At 46.8% G+C, this 20,845-nt stretch overlaps 1 protein-coding gene across 1 annotated transcript in view; it reads left to right on the forward strand.

The window, feature by feature from the left end:
* The window catches only part of NSG2 (neuronal vesicle trafficking associated 2), a 71,782-nt gene extending 52,197 nt beyond the window's left edge, over positions 1 to 19,585 (forward strand). The window contains 2 exon segments of the mRNA NM_001076296.1: positions 14,410 to 14,520; positions 17,766 to 19,585. Of these exon segments, the coding sequence (NP_001069764.1) occupies positions 14,410 to 14,520; positions 17,766 to 17,957 (303 nt within the window). The 3' untranslated portion in view covers positions 17,958 to 19,585.
* Positions 19,586 to 20,845: the final 1,260 nt, after the last annotated feature.

Genomic DNA, 20,845 nt, shown 5'->3' on the forward strand with positions numbered 1-20,845 from the left:
GATCCTTAGTTTAACTACATCTATACAGACCTCTTTTCCAAGTGCAGCAGCAGCAGCAGCATACAGACCTCTTTTCTAAGTAAGATGATATTTGTAGATTCTGGTGATTAATATGTGGACCTATCTTTTAAGAGGTCATCATTCAACACACTACAGGGCTTCCCATGCACCATCTGATTTAATCCTCCGAACTCTGAGGGGCAGATTCCATTACTATTCTGCTTTACAGAAGTGGACACTTGTTGAAATAGATTAAAGGTAAACTTCAGGAGAGCAGGGACCTCCCTTCCTCAGCACTCTACTCTCAGTGTGTGGGATTCTCTGGCACATTGTAGGTGCTCAGTTAATGTTTAGTGAATAAATGCTTTATGAGGAATATATCATAGGCTAAAAACACTTCATAGAGTCCTAACTGTATTACTTAATTATCTGTGTTACCTTGTGAAAACGACATAACCTCTCTGTGCTTTAGTCAAAAGAAATGAAATGGTACTATCTTATGGGGCTGTTGTAAGAACAAATTCATATACAGTGATGAGAAGAATGCCTGGACATCATCAGTGCTTAGTAAATGGAAATGTGAAGTATTACTGTACTTTGTCTCTAGGGAGGAGAGGCATACACGTGGTGGTTAATTAGAGTGCTCTGGGAGAAGTGTCTCAGGAGCTGTGAGCAGACGGGGAAGTGGCTATATATCACCTAAAGACTTTGGGGAAGAGGAGGAACTTGACCTAGGTCTAGAATGAACAGGGGCTTGATGCACTCGGGAGGGGAGGCTGACGTTCAGGGCAGAGGGACCAGTAGGCTCAAGAGTTTGGAGGTGGGGAAACGTGGGTGCCATCAGGCAGTAGAGGGGTTAGGGCAGAGGGGCACACTGAGGTTCCACCAGGAAGTGTCTTGTCTGCTGCGTAAGGAATTCAGACTTGACCCTATAGTTGTGACAGCTCATTCACTAGGAAAGCTGCATGCCGAGGTTGGTTCATTAGAAAGTCTAGGGTGGTCTGGAAGCCAGGAGGCTGGAGGTCAGGGAAGCATTGAGGAAGCCACTGCATGGATGGTGGTCCCACCCAGGGAAGTTATGATGAAGATGGTGGAGAGAGAAAAACGCACCATGCTGGAGGCAGAAGCTCTGGGAACTGGTGGCCGACTGGGGTGGGGTTCAAGGAAACAAGTGAGTGATGGCGGGATTGGCTGCAGGAAGGCAGGTTCCAGAGGCAGGTGGGCAGAGTGACTTCCCACCATGGGTGAGGCAAAGATACCAGGCTGGTTTTGGCATGGTGAGCTCAAGGTGTCCTTGAGGACATTGGCCAGACTTATCTTTTACTAAATGTGGAACCTTGAGCAAATCACCTTGCCTCTTAGAGCCTTAGTTTCTCCATCAGCAAAATGGGGTTAAAAATTCTATTTGCTTCATATGATGGTGGTGATATTAATATACAGTAAGTTCCCAGTATTCCTCTAATACTTAGGACACCTGATGCGAAGAACTGACTCATTGGAAAAGACCCTAAGGCTGGGGAAGATTGAAGGCTGGAGGAGAAGAGGATGACAGAGGATGAGATGGTTGGATGACATCACTGATTCAGTGGACATGAGTTTGATAAGCTCTAGGAGTTGGTGACGGACAAGGAAGCCTGGTGTGCTGCAGTCCATGAGGTCGCAAAGAGTAAGACACGACTGAGCAACTGAACTTAACTGACTGAATTTCCCAGTAACTCTTAGCACCTATTGTTACTATGAATACCACTACTGCTACTGTTATCATTCTTTGGAGTGTGACGCACTGAGAATGGGCATGATGACTGAGGTGTCAGCACACCTTTGCCAGAGCACCTGGATGCATGCTCTGTTTAAGTTCTTCCACTCTTCTCTCCTTAAGTGAAAGTAGCTCAGTTGTGTCCGACTTTTTGCGACCCTATGGACTGCACACCAGGCTTCTCTGTCCATGAAATTCTCCAGGCAAGACTAGTAGAGTGGGTTGCCATTCCCTTCTTCTCTTCTCTCCTTAGTTCAGTTGGTTCAGTTGCTCAGTTGTGCCTGACTCTTTGTGACCCCATGGAATGCAGCACGACAGGCCTCCCTGTCCATCACCAACTCCTGGAGTTCACTCAAACTCATGTCCATTGAGATGGTGATGCCATCCAACTATCTCATCTTCTGTTGTCCCCTTTTCCTCCTGCCTTCAGTCTTTCCCAGCATCAGAGTCTTATCAAATGAGTCAGTTCTTCGCATCAGGTGGCTTAAGTATTAGAGTTTCAGCTTCAGCATCAGTTCTTCCAATGAATATTCAGGACTGATTTCCTTTAAGATGGACTGGTTGGATCTCCTGCAGTCCAAGGGACTCTCAAGAGTCTTCTTCAACACCACAGTTCAAAAGCATCAATTCTTTGGCACTCAGCTTTCTTTATAGTCCATCTCTCACATCCATACATGACTACTGGAAAAAACCATAGCCTCGACGAGATGGACTTTTGTTGGCAAAGTAATGTCTCTGCTTTTTAATGTGCTTTCTAGGTTAGTCACAACTTTCCTTCCAAGGAGTAAGCGTCTTTTAATTTCATGGCTGCAGTCACCATCTGCAGTGATTTTGGAGCCCAAAAACATAAAGTCTGACAGTGTTTCCATTGTTTCCCCATCTATTTCCCATGAAGTGATGGGACCAGATGCCATGATCTTCGTTTTCTGAATGTTGAGCTTTAAGCCACCTTTTTCACTCTCCTCTTGCACTTTCATCAAGAGGCTTCTTGATAAAAGTTCTTCTTCACTTCCTGCCATAAGTGTGGTGTCATCTGCATATCTGAGGTTATGGATATTTCTCCCAGCAGTCTTGAGTCCAGCTTGTGCTTCATTCAGCCCAGTGTTTCTCATGATGAACTCTGCATATAAGTTAAATAAGCAGGGTGACAATATACAGCCTTGACGTATTCCTTTTCCTATTTGGAACCAGTCTGTTGTTTCATGTCCAGTTCTAACTGTTGCTTCCTGACTTGCATACAAATTTCTCAAGAGGCAGGTCAGGTGGTCTGGTATTCCCATCTCTTTCAGAATTTTCCACAGTTTATTGTGATCCACACAGTCAAAGGCTTTGGCATAGTCAATAAAGCAGAAACAGATGTTTTTCTGGAACTCTCTTGCTTATTCAATGATCCAACAGATATTGGCAATTTGATCTCTTGTTCCTCTGCCTTTTCTAAAACCAGTTTGAACATCTGGATATTCATGGTTCAAGTATTGTTGAAGCCTGGGTTGGAGAATTTTGAGCATCCTTTACTAGTGTGTGAGATGAGTGCAATTGTGCAGTAGTTTGAGCATTCCCTGGCATTGCCTTTTCCTGGGATTGGAATGAAAACTGATCTTTTCCAGTCCTGTGGCCACTACTGAGTTTTCCAAATTTGCTGGCATATTGAGTGCAGCACTTTCACAGCATCATCTGTCAGGATTTGAAACAGCTCAACTGGAATTCCATCACCTCCACTAGCTTTGTTCATAGTGATGCTTCCTAAGGCCCACTTAACTTCACATTCCAGGATGTCTGGCTCTAGGTCAGTGATCCTACCATTGTGATTATCTGGGTCATGAAGATCTTTTTTATATACTTCTGTGTATTCTTGCTACCTCTTCTTAATATCTTCTGCTTCTGTTAGGTCCATACCATTTCTGTCCTTTATTGAGACCATCTTTGCATGAAATGTTACTTTGGTATCTCTAATTTTGTTGAATAGATCTCTAGTCTTTCGCATTTTATTGTTTTCCTCTTTTTCTTTGCACTGATCACTGAGGAAGGCTTTCTTCTCTCTCCTTGCTATTCTTTGGAACTCTGCATTCAGATGCTTATATCTTTCCTTTTCTCCTTTGCTTTTCACTTCTCTTCCTTTCACAGCTATTTATAAGGCCTCCTTAGACAGCCATTTTGCTTTTTAGCATTTCATTTTCCTGGGGATGGTCTTGATCCTGTCTCCTGTACAATGTCATGAATCTCCGTCCATAGTTCTTCAGGCACTCTGTCTATTATATCTAGTCACTTAAATCTATTTCTCACTCCCACTGTATAATTGTAAGGGATTTAATTTAGGTCATAACTGAATGGTGTAGTGGTTTTCCCTACTTTCTTCAATTTAAGTCTAATTTTTTTCTAAGGAGTTCATGATCTGAGCCACAGTCAGCTTCTTGTTTTTGTTGACTATGTAGACCTTCTCCATCTTTGGCTGCAAAGAATATAATCAATCTGATTTCAGGGTTGACCATCTGGTGATGTCCATGTGTAAAGTTTTCTCTTGTGTTGTTGGAAGAGGGTGTTTGCTATGACCAGTGCGTTCTCTTGGCAAAACTCTATTAGCCTTTGCCCTGCTTCATTCTGTACTCCAAGGCCAAATTTGCCACAACCCCAGGTGTTTCTTGACTTCCTACTTTTGCATTCCAGTCCCCTAGGGACCTGAATAGGACATCTTTTTTGGGTGTTAGTTCTAGAAGGTCTTGTAGGTCTTCATAGCACCATTCAACTTCAGCTTCTTCAGCATTACTGGTCAGGGCATAGACTTGGATTACCATCATATTGAATGGTGTGCCTTGGAAACGAACAGAGATCATTCTTTCGTTTTTGAGATTGCATCCAAGTACTGCATTTCAGACTCTTTTGTTGACTATGATGGTTACTCCATTTCTTCTAATGGATTCCTGCCCACAGTAGTAGATTTAATGGTCATCTGAGTTAAATTCAGATGAGTTAAATTCAGTTAAATTTACCCATTCTAGTCCATCTTAGTTTGCTGATTCCTGGAATGTCAATGTTCACTCTTGCCATCTCCTTTTGACCACTTCCAATTTGCCTTGATTCATGGATGTAACATTCCAGATTCCTATGCAGTATTGCTCTTTATAGCATTGGACCTTGCTTCCATCACCAGTCACATCCACAACTGGGTGTTGTTTTTGCTTTGGCTCCTTCTCTTCATTCTTTCTGGAGTTATTTCTCCACTGATCTGCAGTAGCATATTGGGCACCTACTGACCTGGGGAGTTCAACTCTCACTGTTCTCTCTTTTTGCTTTTTCATACTGTTCATGGGGTTCTCAAGGCAAGAATACTGAAGTGGTTCTCTCCTTAACCTATGCTTAAAAGTTGGAGAAGAATCTTGGGCAGGTCTTAGTTGAAGCTACCCCACACCTTGATTCTTTCCAAGGTTAAGGTTCTTTAGTTTGAGCCTGTGTGTGTGTGGTGGAAGGAGTTGAGACTAGTGACCGGAGAAGAACAGATGTTTCAGGCTCCATCGCATCCCACGGGAATACAGTGTGCTTTGTGGCAGGTTGCATATCTTTGGGTGTGTGTCTGGGGAGAGGGGTGTGCATGTGTGTATGTGTGAGTGTGTGTGTGTGTGTGTGTGTGTGCACTCCAGGTCTTAATTCAGTTCAGCATTTCTCTTCAGGAAATGCCGGTCTCCTCATGGAGTCATGGTGCTGGGCACAGGGGAAAAGGATGAGATTGGGGGCTGCCCTAGGCACTTCCAGCAGAAGGAGGCTAGAGGCTGGCAGGGGGGGCCAGGCTGAGCGGGGCCTGTCCAGGAAAGCACCGGATGGAAGCAGGAAGGAAGCTCCTCTGCTGGGTCGGAGGAGGTGACCGTGGTCTCCATAGCCCTGGACTCCCCTCAATGCTCTCTCCCCACCTCAGGCAGCTGTTCCTCCCAAGCTCTGAGCTCCTCTTCTGTTTAGGCTTTGAGGCGGAGCCTCGGTTGAGGCGGCTCTGGCCCAGGGTCTTCTTGTGTGGGGCTCCCCCTCCCGCCCCTGCCCACCGTATCCAGGCTCCTCTCCTGTTCGCTGTCCAGATCCTGCTCAGGTCTGGTTTTGTCATTTTTTATCAGGTGATTGCTTATTCAGCATCTGACCCTCTTCTCTGCACTCCCCATGTGCTGAGGGAATGAATGGATGAGCAGGGAGATGGGGAGCAGGGAGGATCACATCTCAAGGAAACTCTCAAATCCAGCGCCAGGAACTTGTTTATTTCTAATCCTGGGCTGTTGCATTCGGGAGGTAAAGCCAAGGGCTTTCCACCATCTGCAAGCAACGAAGTTATATAAACTGAGCCAATAGACGCTGAAGTATGGCCGGCTTTCATGTTCAGAGGCTCTCTGTGGGGAAGCCGTGGGGTGGGGGTGGGGAGGTGGTTCTCTCCCAGGTCCTCTCGCTCCCACAGTCCCCCCACCCCCGCATCGGGAGCTTTGCTGCCGGGAGGAGGCACTGGGACCTCCCCCTTCCGTGAGGTTAATCCCTCTGAAAGGGAAAGTTGTAGCTGCCTGCAGGGTGCTCTATGGAGACCCGCCTTCAGGAAAAATCTCAGCCCGACCACAGTCAGAAACCTCAGTGGTGTTCCCATCCCCCCACACAGTAGCCAACACTGACTCGGTCATTAAGGATAAGAATCCAGACGCAGCTCAAACATCCTCCGCAGAGTCAGCCCCCTCCTCCTTCCTCTTCACATCACTCTCCTCACCTCCCAGGCCTCTTCAAGCTGGCGACCCCTTCCACCCTCACAACCCCAGGTCTGGTCTCAGCATTTAGGTCATGCCCTGGTACATCAGCCTTCCCACCAGCCTCCCTGCCTCCAGCCTTGCCCCTCCCAAATTATATATGCCTCTGTGTTCACTTCCCTCCTTTACCATCTTTCTGATCCTGTCACTTTCCTGCTTAAAACCTTAAGGGGCTCTCTGTCAGCCTGGAGCTAAAGCCTAAGTTTTAGCCTGGTCCTTCTTTACTTATTCTCTCCTACCCGCCCACTGCCCCAGGCCCATCTCTCCCTCACTGCATCCTCTGGACCAGCCACGACAAGCCATATGATGTTTCTAGAACAGCTCCAGTCTGCTCTATGGCAGATGTGGCTTCTTCTGCTCAGACCCTTCTTCCTCCCCTGTCCTGGCATTCTTCCCTGAAGTCATTTCCGGAGTCGCCTCCCCCAGGAGGCTTTCCTTGATCCCCCACCCCCAGGTTGGTTAGGTCCAGCCGCCCCCCGGGCTGCACCCCACCATGGTGCCACCCTTGTGTTCCAAGTGCCTGTGTCCTCGGGCCCACCTCTCCCTCACCCTGTGGCCTGTGAGGCCTTGAGCGAAGACTGGTGCCCAGCTCACAGCCCTGACCTCTCTGACCTCCACAGGCCCCTAAGGGATGACTGACCTCGAGTTGTTTCAGAAGTTACCAAGGTTCAGTGTGGGGAGGCAGACTTATCTTTGCCTAAAATGGCCTCCCATCCCCCTCATTATGGGCTGTGGAATGCATGGCAGAAGTTAGCCTTGCTTGGTAGAATCCTCGGGGTGGGCTGTGCTCCTGGCGTCCCAGTCAGCATCAGACCCTTGACTCCTGTGGTCGCACATACACGCCTCCGTCTCTCTCTGTGCTGACTCTTCTCGACACTTGCCTGCACATGGCAAACACCATGGGACTCTGATGTAGTTGGGCTGGATGGAGCCGGAAGATCAGGATTGTTTAAAGCACTACCCAGGTGATTCTAAGCTCCAGAAGCCTCAGACCTAGTCATCCTGGAGTAGTGGTTCTCGTGTCTGGTTGTACACTAAAGTCACCTGGAGAGCGTCTTGGGCCCACTGTCCCTGACCTGATAAATCAGAATGCACCGGTTGGTGGCCGTCCAGGCATCAGCCCTGAATTCTTTAGGATCCTCCCTCTCTCCATTTTTCCCTCCCTCTCTTTTCCTTTTCCAGAAACATGTGCTGTGCTCTGCCAGTCAAGCCTGAGTGCTGTGGTGAATCAGACACTGCCCCTGCTAGGGGGGGGCTGCTAGCTCAGGGCTGTTAGGAATGAAAGAGCACCCCCCCATCAACCCAAACACAAAAAGAAACCCACTGTAAGGGAACCTGTCCCACAGCCAGCCTACAGGGCCCTGCTCCAGGTCCCAGCAGCTTCACCGGGCTGCCGGGGACCAGACCCGCCGGAGACGCCTGAGCTGGAGTCTTGCCCTGCTCCTGAGTCACAGAGAGGCCCAGCTCTCTGCTCAGGCAGAGGCTGGAGCTGCATGTGGCCATTAGGATGGGGGGCTGTCCATGTGTTCTCCCAGACCCTGCATCAGGCTGGTGGTGGTGGCAGGGTGGGCAAAAGCTCTCGACTTTTTCTTTGCAAGTTCAAGGTCTGCACGTCCGTGGAGTTGCCTCTGAGCATGTCTGTCCCAGTCTTGGGGGAGTTCAGGTGATGGGGTGCTTGCAGGAGCTTAAGGTCCCTTTGACAGAATCAGCCAGAGCTCGGGGCATGTATTTTAAAGTTGAGGTAGGACAAATTCCCTGGTGGCTCAGTGGCTAAGATTCCACACTCCCAGTACAGGGTGCCTGAGTTTGATTCCTGGTCAGGAAACAAGACCCCACATGCCACGACAAAGACTGAAGATCCCATGTGCTGCAAGTAAGACCCGGAGCAGCCAAAGAAAGCAAAAAGCTGAGGTAAAATTCACATGACGTAAAGTTAAGAGCGTTAGAGTAAAAACTCCAGTGGCACTGAGTACATTCACAGCGTTGGGCAACATCACCTCCATCTAGTTCTGAAATGCTTTAGTACCCCAAAAGGAGACACTGTCCCCGTTAGCAGTCATCTCCCATGCCCCCTGGCAACCAGCAGTCTGCACTCTGTCTCTATGGAGTTATTTATCTGGATATTTTATATAATTGGAACCATAAAGTATGTGGCCTTTCATTTAGCATGTTTTCAAAGCCCACCCACACTTGTATGAGAACTTCGTTCCTTTTTATAGCTGAATAATATTTTGTTGTACAGATGGACCACAGTTTGTTTATCCATTTATCGGTTGATAGACATTCAGGCTATTTCTACCTGTTGGTTACTGGGAAGACTGAGCATTTAAAATTCTTTATTCCAAACGTCTGCTCACTGAGTATTCCTAGGTCCTCAGCGTTGGGCAGTGGTCTTGGGTGCTCCTGTCCCTGTACTGCTACTGCTGCTGCTAAGTCGCTTCAGTCGTGTCTGACTCTGTGCGAGTCAAATACTATCTTTGAGGGACCTAAGGGGGATATCTCAATCTCAAAAATGACAGAATGATCTCTGTTCATTTCCAATGCAAACCATTCAATATCAAGGTGATCCAACCCTATGCCCCAACTAGTAATGCTGAAGAAGCTGAAGTTGAACGGTTCTATGAAGACCCACAAGACTTTTTAGAACTAACACCCAAAAAAGATGTCCTTTTCATTATAGGGGACTGGAATACAAAAGTAGGAAGTCAAGAAACACTTGGAGTAACAGGCAAATTTGTCCTTGGAATATGGAATGAAGCAGGGCAAAGGCTAATAGAGTTTTGCCAAGAGAACACACTGGTCATAGCAAACACCCTCTTCCAACAATACAAGAGAAGACTCTACACATGGACATCACCAGATGGTCAACACCGAAATCAGATTGATTATATTCTTTGCAGCCAAAGATAGAGAAGCTCTATACAGTCAACAAAAACAAGACCAGGAGCTGACTGTGGCTCAGATCATGAACTCCTTATTGCCAAATTCAGACTTAAATTGAAGAAAGTAGGGAAAACCACTAGACCATTCAGGTATGACCTAAATCAAATCCCTTATGATTATCCAGTGAAAGTGAGAAATAGATTTAAGGAACTAGATATGATAGACAGGGTACCTGATGAACTATGGACGGAGGTTCGTGACATTGTACAGGAGACAGGGATCAAGACCATCCCCTTGGAAAAGAAATGCAAAATGGCTGTCTGGGGAGGCCTTACAAATAGCTGTGAAAAGAAGAGAAGTGAAAAGCAAAGGAGAAAAGGAAAGATAAGCATCTGAATGCAGAGTTCCAAAGAATAGCAAGAAGAGATAAGAAAGTCTTCCTCAGCGATCACTGCAAAGAAATAGAAGAAAACACCAGAATGGTAAAGACTAGAGATCTCTTCAAGAAAATTAGAGATACCAAGGGAACATTTCATGCAAAGATGGGCTTGATAAAGGACAGAAGTGGTATGGACCTAACAGAAGCGAAGATATTAAGAAGAGGTGGCAAGAATACACAGAAGACCTGTACAAAAAAGAGCTTCACAACCCAGATAATCACGATGGTGTTATCACTCACCTAGAGCCAGACATCCTGGAATGTGAAGTCAGATGGGCCTTAGAAAGCATCACTAGGAACAAAGCTGGTGGAGGTGATGAAATTCCAGTTGAGCTATTTCAAATCCTGAAAGATGATGCTGTGAAAGTGCTGCACTCGATATGCCAGCAAATGTGGAAAACTCAGCAGCAGCCACAGGATTGGAAAATGTCAGTTTTCATTCCAATCCCAAAGAAAGGCAATGCCAAAAAATGCTCAAACTACCACACAGTTGCACTCATCTCACATGCTAGTAAAGTAATGCTCAAAATTCTCCAAGCCAGGCTTCAGCAATACGTGAACCATGAACTTCCAGATGTTCAAGCTGGTTTTAGAAAAGGCAGAGGAATCAGACATCAAATTGCCAACATCAGCTCGATCATAGAAAAATCAAGAGTTCCAGAAAAACATCTATTTCTGCTTCACTGACTATGCAAAGCCTTTGACTGTGTGGATCACAATAAACTGTGGAAAATTCTGAAAGAGATGGGAATACCAGACCACCTGACCTGCCTCTTGAGAAACCTATATGCAGGTCAGGAAGCAACAGTTAGAACTGGACATGGAACAACAGACTGGTTCCAAATAGGAAAAGGAGTACGTCAAGGCTCTATACTGTCAGCCTGCTTATTTAACTTCTATGCAGAGTATATCATGAGAAACAGTGGGCTGGAAGAAGCACAAGCTGGAATCAAGATTGCCGGGAGAAATATCCATAACCTCAGCTATGCAGATGACACCACCCTTATGGCACAAAGTGAAGTGGAGCTAAAGAGCCTCCTGATGAAAGTGCAAGAGGAGAGTGGAAAAGTTGGCTTAAAGCTCAACATTCAGAAAACGAAGATCATGGCATCCGGTCCCATCACTCATGGGAAATAGATGGGGAAACAGTGGAAAGAGTGGCTGACTTTATTTTTTGGGGCTCCAGAATCACTGCAGATGGTGATTGCAGCCACGAAATTAAAAGAGGCTTAGTCCTTGGAAGAAAGTTATGACCAACCTAGATAGCATATTCAAGAGCACAGACATTACTTTGCCAACAAAGGTCCGTCTAGTCAAAGCTTTGGTTTTTCCAGTAGTCATGTGTGGATGAGAGAGTTGGACTGTGAAAAAAGCTGAGCGCTGAAGAATTGATGCTTTTGAACTGTGGTGTTGGAGAAGACTCTTGAGAGTCCCTTGGACTGCAAGGAGATCCAACCAGTCCGTCCTAAAGGAGACCAGTCCTGGGTTTTCATTGGAAGGACCGATGCTGAAGCTGAAACTCCAACACTTTGGCCACCTCATGAGAAGAGTTGACTCATTGGAAAAGACCCTGATGCTGGGAGGGATGGGGGCAGGAGGAGAAGGGGACGACAGAGGATGAGATGGCTGGATGGCATCACTAACTCGATGCACATTGGTTTCGGTGGACTCCGGGAGTTGGTGATGGACAGGGAGGCCTGGCGTGCTGCAATTCATGGGGTCGCAAAGAGTCGGACACGACTGAGCGATTGAACTGAACTGAACTGATCTTTAATCAGATATAAGATTAAAACTTTTTCCTTTAATTTTTTGGTCTGGCCGATGGTGAATTATGGTATCCATTTAATTACCTTTTATGCACTGGTTATTGGGAATCTGCAGAAGGAAATGGCAACCCACTCCAGTATTCTTGCCTGGAGAATCCTGTGGACGGAGGACCCTGGTGGGCTGCCGTCTATGGGTTGCACAGAGTCAGACACGACTGAAGCAGCTTAGCATAGCAAGGGGGATATGCGTCTTTGAGGCACCTCTTGCTCCATGTTCTGGCCTCTGATCTCTCTCTCTTTCCACAACTTGCTGGGGGACTCCAGTCTGCCCACTGTACCCCGGTCCTGGCCAGGAGGCTGATGAGTGAGCAACAGGCTGCAGCAGAGAGCTTGGGATGTCAGTGGAGAGGGCGGACAGCACATCGTGTGGACAGTCATTAGAAATGAATTTCACCTGTCACCATATAAAAGGGAAAAATACTTTTTCTCTGTACCCTTGATTCTGACACCAAATGTGTGGTTTTTCCCACACCATGCGATTCTCCAATTCTTGGTGGAGGCTGACTGAATTCCCTACAACTTCACTCAACTCTGACATTAACTGCCCTACATTAGCACATACCCCACAGGTCAACGGCTCAGTCCCACAAGCCTGCATCCACTCAGATGCCACTCGCAAATCTCAGGCTATAAACTGGGCCTCTCCACCACTTCCTCCTCAGGCTCAATGATTTGCTAGAATGGTTCACAGACCCCAGGAGAGCACTTTACTTACTGTTACTGATTTATTGTGAGGGATATTAAATGATACACATGAACAGCCAGCCCAGGAGACACATGGAGCAAGGGCTGGAAGGCTCCTGAGCAAGGAGTTCCTGTCCCAGTGGAGTTTGGGGTGCACCCCCTTCAGAGGCATGATGTGTTCTTGTTCACCAGACTGGAAGGTTTTTGAGCCCTTCAGTTAGGGTTATGGAGCCTTCATGATTTATTAAGGTGGTTACTTTGATCTCCAGCCCCTCTTTCTTGCCTCTGAGGTGAGGGAGGCAGTTAAGTTACAAGCCTCCTGTCAGTGGTTCCTTCCCCAGCCTTAGGGGCCTTCCAAAAGTCACCTCATAACATAACATAGCGTTAACTCAGGTATAGTTGAAAGGGGTTGTTATGAATAATAAAAGTTGCTCCTTTCACTTTTATGAATTGGAATTATTTCAGGAACTGGGCACAAAAACTAAATATTAGAACAAAAGATGCTGCTACCCTACTCTTATCACCTAGGAAATTATATGGGTTTTAACTCCGTGCCAGGAACTGGGAACAAGACCAAATAGATATGTTTCTTATATCACAATAGTCCACTAATCTGAAACTTCATACCCACATGCAGAGGAATTTCATGGACAGTGTCTGCCCATAGGATTCAGATGACTGCATCCCACATCCATCTTCCTCTTTTCCACTTCAGATTCCTTCCTTTCAGGATTTATGGCTGCTAACATACAACTCCTTTGGGAGCAATGCAGAATCCCATCTCCTCTTGTCCTTATAAACCATGGCCTGAGGTGGGAAGGAGATGGGATAGGGACCTCCCCACACCTGCCACCCCAAGATGATTTTATTTTTCTTCCAAATCAAAATAAGCCTTCTCTCTATGACAGGAATTCTGCCATATTTCTAGGTCAACTGACTCAAAAGGCTACCAGCTTTGAAAGTAATGTAGAAAAAAATTCTGTGTATAATGCCCAGAGCCCAGCTTCAGGGCGGTTGCCCCCCGACTTTGTCCACAGGTGCCGGCTCTGTGTATAGCACCCAGAGCGCAGCATCGGGGCGGTGGCCCCCCCACTTTGTACGCAGGTGGCGACATGGGGCCAGTGCAGACCTGAAGGTGCCTCTGGAATCAGCCACTCCATCCTTTCTAGTAAAGCCTGATGGTGCCTTCAGTTTGTTTGGTGGTGTATTTTTTTAAAGCTTGTTGATAATGATCAAGAGCTGGGCTTTCATTGTGAGCAATTTTGGAGACCATTAGATGCTTCTGAGCAGAAAGGGGATGTGCCTTGACTTGGATTTTGAGTGGGGTTCTCAGGTTACTGTGTGAATGCACGTGGGGGCCGAGGAGGCCACTAGTTAGAAGGCAGTTGCAGTCCCGCGGGTGAGGGGTGATGATGGCTCTGGCCCCGGTGGAGCTGCCTGAGAGCGTAAGAAGCGATTCCATGAGGCGTGTGTTGGGAGGCAGAAATGATAGCTTCTGCTGGTGGCTGGGATGTAGAGCGTGAGGAAGAGAGAGTCAGAGAGAACTTCAAATTCTTTGGCCAGAGTGACTGCAAAGGTAGCGTTGACATTTTCTGAGATGGGGAAAGTTGGGTGGAGCTGGATGGGAGGGGAGCAGGGGTTTGAGAATGCAATTCAGGTGAGTATTGAGCATCCAAGTGGAGGTAGAACAAGCTTTGATATCTGAGACTGGAACTCAGTAGTGGCAGGGAGGTGGTGATCAAAGGCAGAACTGCTAGAAGTGATCGCTTGATGATCAACCCCTATACAAAATCAACAGGGAGAGTACATGGGGAGGGGCGTGGACCTCACACATGGGGCCAGGACGGAGCCTCCAAGAATATTGGAAGACGGACACCAAGGCTCAAAGACTGCAGGTTGGTGACGGAGCTGAGACTGAGCTGGTTCTTGGGGTCCCTGGTCACCCCCTACCTTTTCTAACATACCAGGCCTCCTACCAGCTCCAGGTTTTGAAGGCTCCATGTGTGGACAGAAAGCAGGCAAGCTGAGGCTGGAGCCTTCTGTCCTGTGTTTCTCCAGGTCACCATCCTCGTCAGCCTGGCCCTAGCTTTCCTCGCCTGCATCGTGTTCCTGGTGGTTTACAAAGCCTTCACTTACGACCATAGCTGCCCAGAGGGATTTGTCTACAAGGTAAGGGGCTTCTGGCAGGGGAGTGGCTCCCGGTGACCATCAACTTCAGTTAGAGGGTCAACCTCTTTTCATTGGCATCGAAATTCTGGGTATGGTCACCTCTCTGCAAATTGTTTAAAATGTAATGTGTGTCTGAAGAAAATGGAAACACTAATTTGAAGATATATGCACTCCAATGTTGATAACAGTGCACTATTTATATCAAGACATAAAAGCAACCTAAGTGTCCATCAATGCTGAATGAATAAAGATGTCACATGCGTGTGATGTGTATACACACATGTTTTATACCTGTTATACACACAATGGAATACTACTCAACCATAAAGAAGAATGAAAATGCGCCACTTACAGCAGCATGGATGAACTTGAAGGGCATTATACTAAGTGAAATAAGTCAGACAGAGAAATACAGATACTGTATGATATCACTTATATGTGGAATCTAAGAAATACCACAGCCTAGTAAATACGACATAAAAGAAACAGACTCACAGACAGAGAGAACAAACTTCAGTTACCAGTGTGGAGAGGGAAGTGGAGAAAGGCAAGATAGAGGTAGAGGATTAAGACGTTTGAACTACTGTATATGAAATAATAAGCTATAATGATACATTGTACAGCACAGGGAGTAGAGACAATATTTTATAACTACTATGAATGGAGTATAAGCTTTAGAAATTGTGACTCCTGTTGTTATACACCTGAAACTTACAAAGTATTATAAATCAAGTATACCTCAAGAAAAAAGAAAACTTTATGCATTCAATAAAGGAATTGAAATATGTTTAAAAAAAAAAAAGTACAAAGAAATATAGAAGTAACACCAAAGCACAATCCATGGTGGCAATCTAAAATTATTTTCACTCTCTAAAATACTGTATATTTACAATACATTTTGATGTGAAATTATAAAATCACAATAAAAAAGTCCTACGTGTGGCAGGGAGTTTTCAGGCTTCCAGGAAGCACTTGGGCGCCAGTAGGCAATGGAGGGTGCCCTCCAGAGTGTGGGGAAGGGAGGCAGGCTGGCTTCGGACTATGAGTCAGAAGTTGGGGAGAGCTCCTCGTTCCATCTCCAGAACACTGCACCTTGGGGTGATCCTGGTTTAATGGCTGATTCCTTGTCCCTGCAGAGATGTGAAGACAGGGAACAGAACTTCTGAGGTGGCCTCCCCATCTTGCAGCTGGGCCGCCTCCTCCCCACTCTGATTGCATGCCTTCCCTTGAAAGACTGAACTGGCTGCATGACCTCCAGCCCTCCCCCACCCCTCTGAGCCTCGGGTGTCTCGCCTGCAGTGGGCACCAATGATGTCTGCCCACGGGATCTTGGAAAGAATTTAAGTAAAATCAAGACAGCAAAGGGCCTGCTAGAGAATGGGCTGGCAATAACTATTAGAGGTAATAAAGCTAGAATCTAGTTCAGAGTTGAAATGAATGTTGATAAGTTACCACTTACTGAGTACCAATTAGATGTCACCTTCCTTCCTAGGCTATTTTCATAAGTAGTATCTCAATTGAGCTGTCCACCCATTCTGAAAAGGAGGTTTCATTGCCCCCATTTTGCATGTGAGGAAACGGAGATTAAGAGCATTCTGTCTTTAGAGTTTTCTAAGACATCACTGCTGTTACGTTCCAAAGTGAGGGAATCAAACAGGGACTGTTCTGCCTTAAAAACACATGTCTTTTGGTTCTGCCACATGACTTCCTAAGATGACCTCCTTGGACATTAGAACCTGGGGTTCGGAAAGACTAGCAACCACTATCAGTGTTGGGATGTCAGTAGGAGACAGTGGAATAAACTAGGGTGTGTCTGCATATGAAACCCCGAACAACCTGTGACAGTGAGTGAGGGGGTCTCCAGACATGGAGAGAGAACACCCTCTGGGATAAGAGTGAAGAACAGAAGGTGCTGGTTTTGAGTGAGAAAAGGGAGTGTGAATGATGTTTGCTTATATTTTCAGAGAGAAATTCTGGAAGGATAAATTAAAACAACAACAATAACAGAAATACATTGAGTCAGGTGGGCAGGGAGGGAACAGAAGGAACGATGAGAAGCGAGGCTTCTCTGCCTTTGTCTTGATAAGCATTTGTCCTGGGTGCCTGTCAATGTTTGACATGTTTGGAAAAACTAAATTAAAAAAAAATTTTTCCTAAAATTAAAACCAAGTTAAAATCCAGCTGTATATCAAGTTGAGGACTAAACTTGCCAAGAAAGTAATTGCTCCAAATGACTGTTTAATACACTATATTGACTCTATGCCCTCAGTGGAATATATTCTAAGGACACAGAGAGCTGCAGAGAAATGATATAGTCCGTTCAGTAGTCTGTTACTCATCATATTGCTGTTATTTTGGGACCATTTGATTGATATTGTAGGATAATGCAAATATATAATTATATGTTGTTAGGAACCAAGGCTTTGATATAAGAAGACACAGTAATAAATAGCCAATCAAAGAAAAGAAATGGGCAGCAACTGGCTACAGGCAGTGGTCCAGTGAAGCAGTTAGGGGATGGGTGAATCAGCCAGGCAAAGACCTATCAACAGTGTCCACTGCGACCCTGCAGTTAGTAAGCAGAGGGTGTTGACCTTGAATTAGTATTGGCATCAATTTCCTCCCTCCTTCCCTCCTTCTTCTTCCTTCCTTTCTTTCTCTCTCCCTCCTTCCCTTCCTTTATTTCTTCTCCTTTTATTGAGGTTTAATTGACATATAACATTGTATTAGTTTCAAGAGTTCAACATAGTGATTAAATATTTGTAAATACTGCAGAATAATCACCACTGTAAGTCAACATCCATCACTCTGCATAGTCACAAATTTTTTTCTTGCAATAAAGACTTTTTAAGACCGACTCTCCTAGCAACTTTAAAATATCCACTACAGTATTATTAACTGTGTCCCTATGCTGTATGTTACACCCCCAGGACATACTCATTTTATAACTGGAAGCTCGTACCTTTTGATTTCCTTGACCCATTTCTCTCACCCCTTCTCCGCCTCTGGAAACGATTCTAACATCAGGTTAGTTTCTTCTGTCTTCTTGTAGGTGGCAGCTTTGATGATGGTGATGGTGATGACATGAAGGAAGGTCTGACGAGTACCAGGCCCGGGCCAGATGCCATCCCCTGCCGGCTGGCTGTGAGCCGGGGATGGCCGGGGCCCCCAGATGGGATGGCCTCGTTGCAGGGCAGGTGGGAAGCGTTTGCTGAGCTCTTCCTGACTGTCTCTCTCTTCCCCAGCACAAGCGCTGTATCCCGGCCTCCCTGGATGCTTACTACTCATCCCAGGACCCCAGCTCCAGAAGCCGCTTCTACACAGTCATCAGCCACTACAGCGTGGCCAAGCAGAGCACCGCCCGGGCCATCGGGCCGTGGCTGTCGGCGGCTGCCGTCATCCACGAGCCCAAGCCGCCCAAGACCCAGGGCCACTAGAGGCCGCCCCTGCCAGCCAGCATGGGGAGTGGGGAGGAGAACCCCGCTGGCTAAGCCGAGCTCCAGTTACAAGACAACACTGTACTCCTGGGAAAAGGGGGCGGGGGTGGGGCCGGGGTGGGTGGGGGGAGCTCACCGAAAATCTCGTGCGCTGGAGTTGTCTGAATCAGTATTTCTTTTTGTCCTTTGGTATCGTTGATTCGTCCCTGAGTCAGGCCCATGTACAAAGGCATGTTTCGTGTTGACTGTTCCCATGTAAGATATTTTCAAAGCCACTGCTTATTATTTGTTAGGAAAATTTAAAAACAGGAAAGGAGAGAAAGAAAACAAACATGGAAGTCGTAGACTGGCTGCATCTGGCGTGTGGTGAAGGGTGTTGAAGAGCACAGACGTTCCGGGCTGCTCAGACTGGGGGAGATGGTTGCTTCAGGGTAGGCTTTGGAAGGTGCAGAATGCGAGTGAGGCAGGCAGTCTGCTCGCTTGGCCTCTGGTCTGCAGAGGAGGAACACTGAAAGTTAGGAACTGTCAAGTTAGAAAGAAGACTGAGTTTGGCATTTGTAAGGCTGGGACATGCACAACCCAAAGAGAGAAGCCTCAACCATGTGTGTTTTGCAGAGTGAGGATAAACTTGTCTGTATGGGCATCAGAGCGGGGCTTGGGCTGCATGGTTTGGAGATGCAGAGGATAGAAGTGAACACTCAACAGCAGGCAGGCTTTCTTTGCCTTTCTCTTGAGTTTCTAGCCCTACACCTGGGTGCTGCCCACGTCTAGGAGATGGCAGGGGTAGAAAGAGGAGGAAGGAGGGACTGCAGGATGAAGAAGGCAGAGGATGGACAGGCAGGTGGCATTTGACCGAGCTGTAAGCACAGCACCCAAGTTTAACATTTTTGTTGGTTTGTTGTTTCCCAAAGTGGTAATGACCAGGAAGAACAGGAAGGGTCGTGACCAGGTGACAGCCAGGGAGGCTTTCGACTGGGTCTCAGCAATGCTAAGTCGTTTTGTCTAAGGGAAACTGAGAACCATGGCCGTCTTGTGCACACTTCACTGTGTTGACAGGGGCATAGTCCAAACTTTGCCATCTGCTTCTAGAAGCTTCTGATCAGGAGGCGACAGCTGGCATTGCCCAGGCTACCCATTGCCTTGCACCCACATCAGGCAGTCCCACACAGCTCTCCCACTAATGTTTTGGGGAGACCCCTCTGTGTGGTGTTGGCTCTGGGCCCAGCAGGGCCAGAACTGGCTGGGAGAGTTGGCTATTTGAGATGTGATTCTGTTTTCCCATGAAGCTTGAACAGGCCGTTTAAAGGGCATTTTTTTAGTGGCTTGCTATGATGCTGAAATCATCCTGCACAACAGCTGGGTAACGAGACTAGCATAGCTCAAACTATTCTGCTAAAAGCTATCATTTGACTTTTCCTCTCCCCGCCCCCACCCTCCAGTCACCTCGAGTCACCTGTAAATTCATTTGTCATCTAAAGTGGAATAACAAATTGTCCCTAGCGAAACTGCTGAGCGCTTTATAATTTTGTGGTGTATTTTTGTCAGTAGGTAGCAGAGGCTGAAGTATTTTTTGGTGTAATTCTTGAACTTTTCTGACAGGAAACAAATAAAGATAGATGTGTCTGAGAGTCTTGACCTTCCTTTGCATTTTTCTTCATCTTCTGCTCAGTGAACCTGGTGGGAAAGATGCAGCGGGCACGGTGTCCTGTTAGGCTGGGGGTGGAACTGAGGTGGGGGGACCTCGATCCTCCGCCAGTGATGATGCTGAGGTCAGAGGCAAGGACCAACAGATGCAGCTGGCTGTTGTCTTGCAGCACAACATCCTTCATCCTGTGAGCATCTGATGAGCACCTGCAGAGGGCCAGGCTGTGCTGGGTATGGGGCACCCAGCCCCACATGACACGTATTCACCCCCTGAAGTCTGAAGGTAGAGTCAGATGTGGAAATAGACATTGGCATGAGAAGAGTCTGAGAGTGCCATCTGGCCATTTGCCAACAGTTTGAGGAGGAAGCTGATGGGTGATGAGTGGACCCTTTTCATAATGAGCCCACTTAAAGCTTATTATAACCTAGGCAGGTAGAAATTATTGGTACCCATTTGACAGATTGAGACACTGAGGCTCAGGAGGATGGAGAGATGCCTGGGACTCTAGCAGATGAGCTGAGATTCAAACTCAGGTGTGTGTGTGACTACTTTATCCCCTTCGACTGCTTTTATAAGACCCAGAGCAACACTGTTAAGGTACATGCCTCAGAAAGTCAAGTCACATTTATAAAAGCGAACTAGCTTATCCTTTACCTGAATCAGCATCAGCAGTGAGTGTTAAGGATAGTAAACATTTAACAGCCCCTTGCTACATGCCACATACCATTAGAGCTTCCCCGCAGTTCAAATGGTAAAGAATCTGCCTGCGATGCAGGAGAAATGGGTTCGATACCTGGGTTCAGTCCCTGGGTCGGGAAGATCCCTTGGAGAAGGACGTGGCAACCCACTCCATTCTTGCCTGGAGAATCCATGGACAGAGGAGCCTGGCGGGCTACAGTCCGGTGGGTCACAAAGAGTGGGACACGACTGAGCGACTGACACTAAACTACTGCTCCAGGCCAAGTGTTAAGTGCTCTGGGCGTCCTGGTTCCTGTAACTCTTCCTCCAGTCTCATGAGTTGGGTACCCCCATCCTTAACATCGCTGTCTTCATATGATCATCACCCCTACTTTGAGATGAAGGAATAGAAGCTCAGAGCAGTGCCTCATCTACAAAGGAGGCCTGCCGTTAGGAGGTAGCCGATTCCAACCCACACGTTGAATACCAGTGTCTCAACAATGGTGCCATTCTACCAGCTCCTCTCTGCACTTTGGGAGTTTCTAGTGTGTGTTCACAACTCCTC

The sequence above is a fragment of the Bos taurus genome, chromosome 20 (assembly GCF_002263795.3).
Source record: "Bos taurus isolate L1 Dominette 01449 registration number 42190680 breed Hereford chromosome 20, ARS-UCD2.0, whole genome shotgun sequence".
Lineage (NCBI taxonomy): Eukaryota > Metazoa > Chordata > Mammalia > Artiodactyla > Bovidae > Bos > Bos taurus.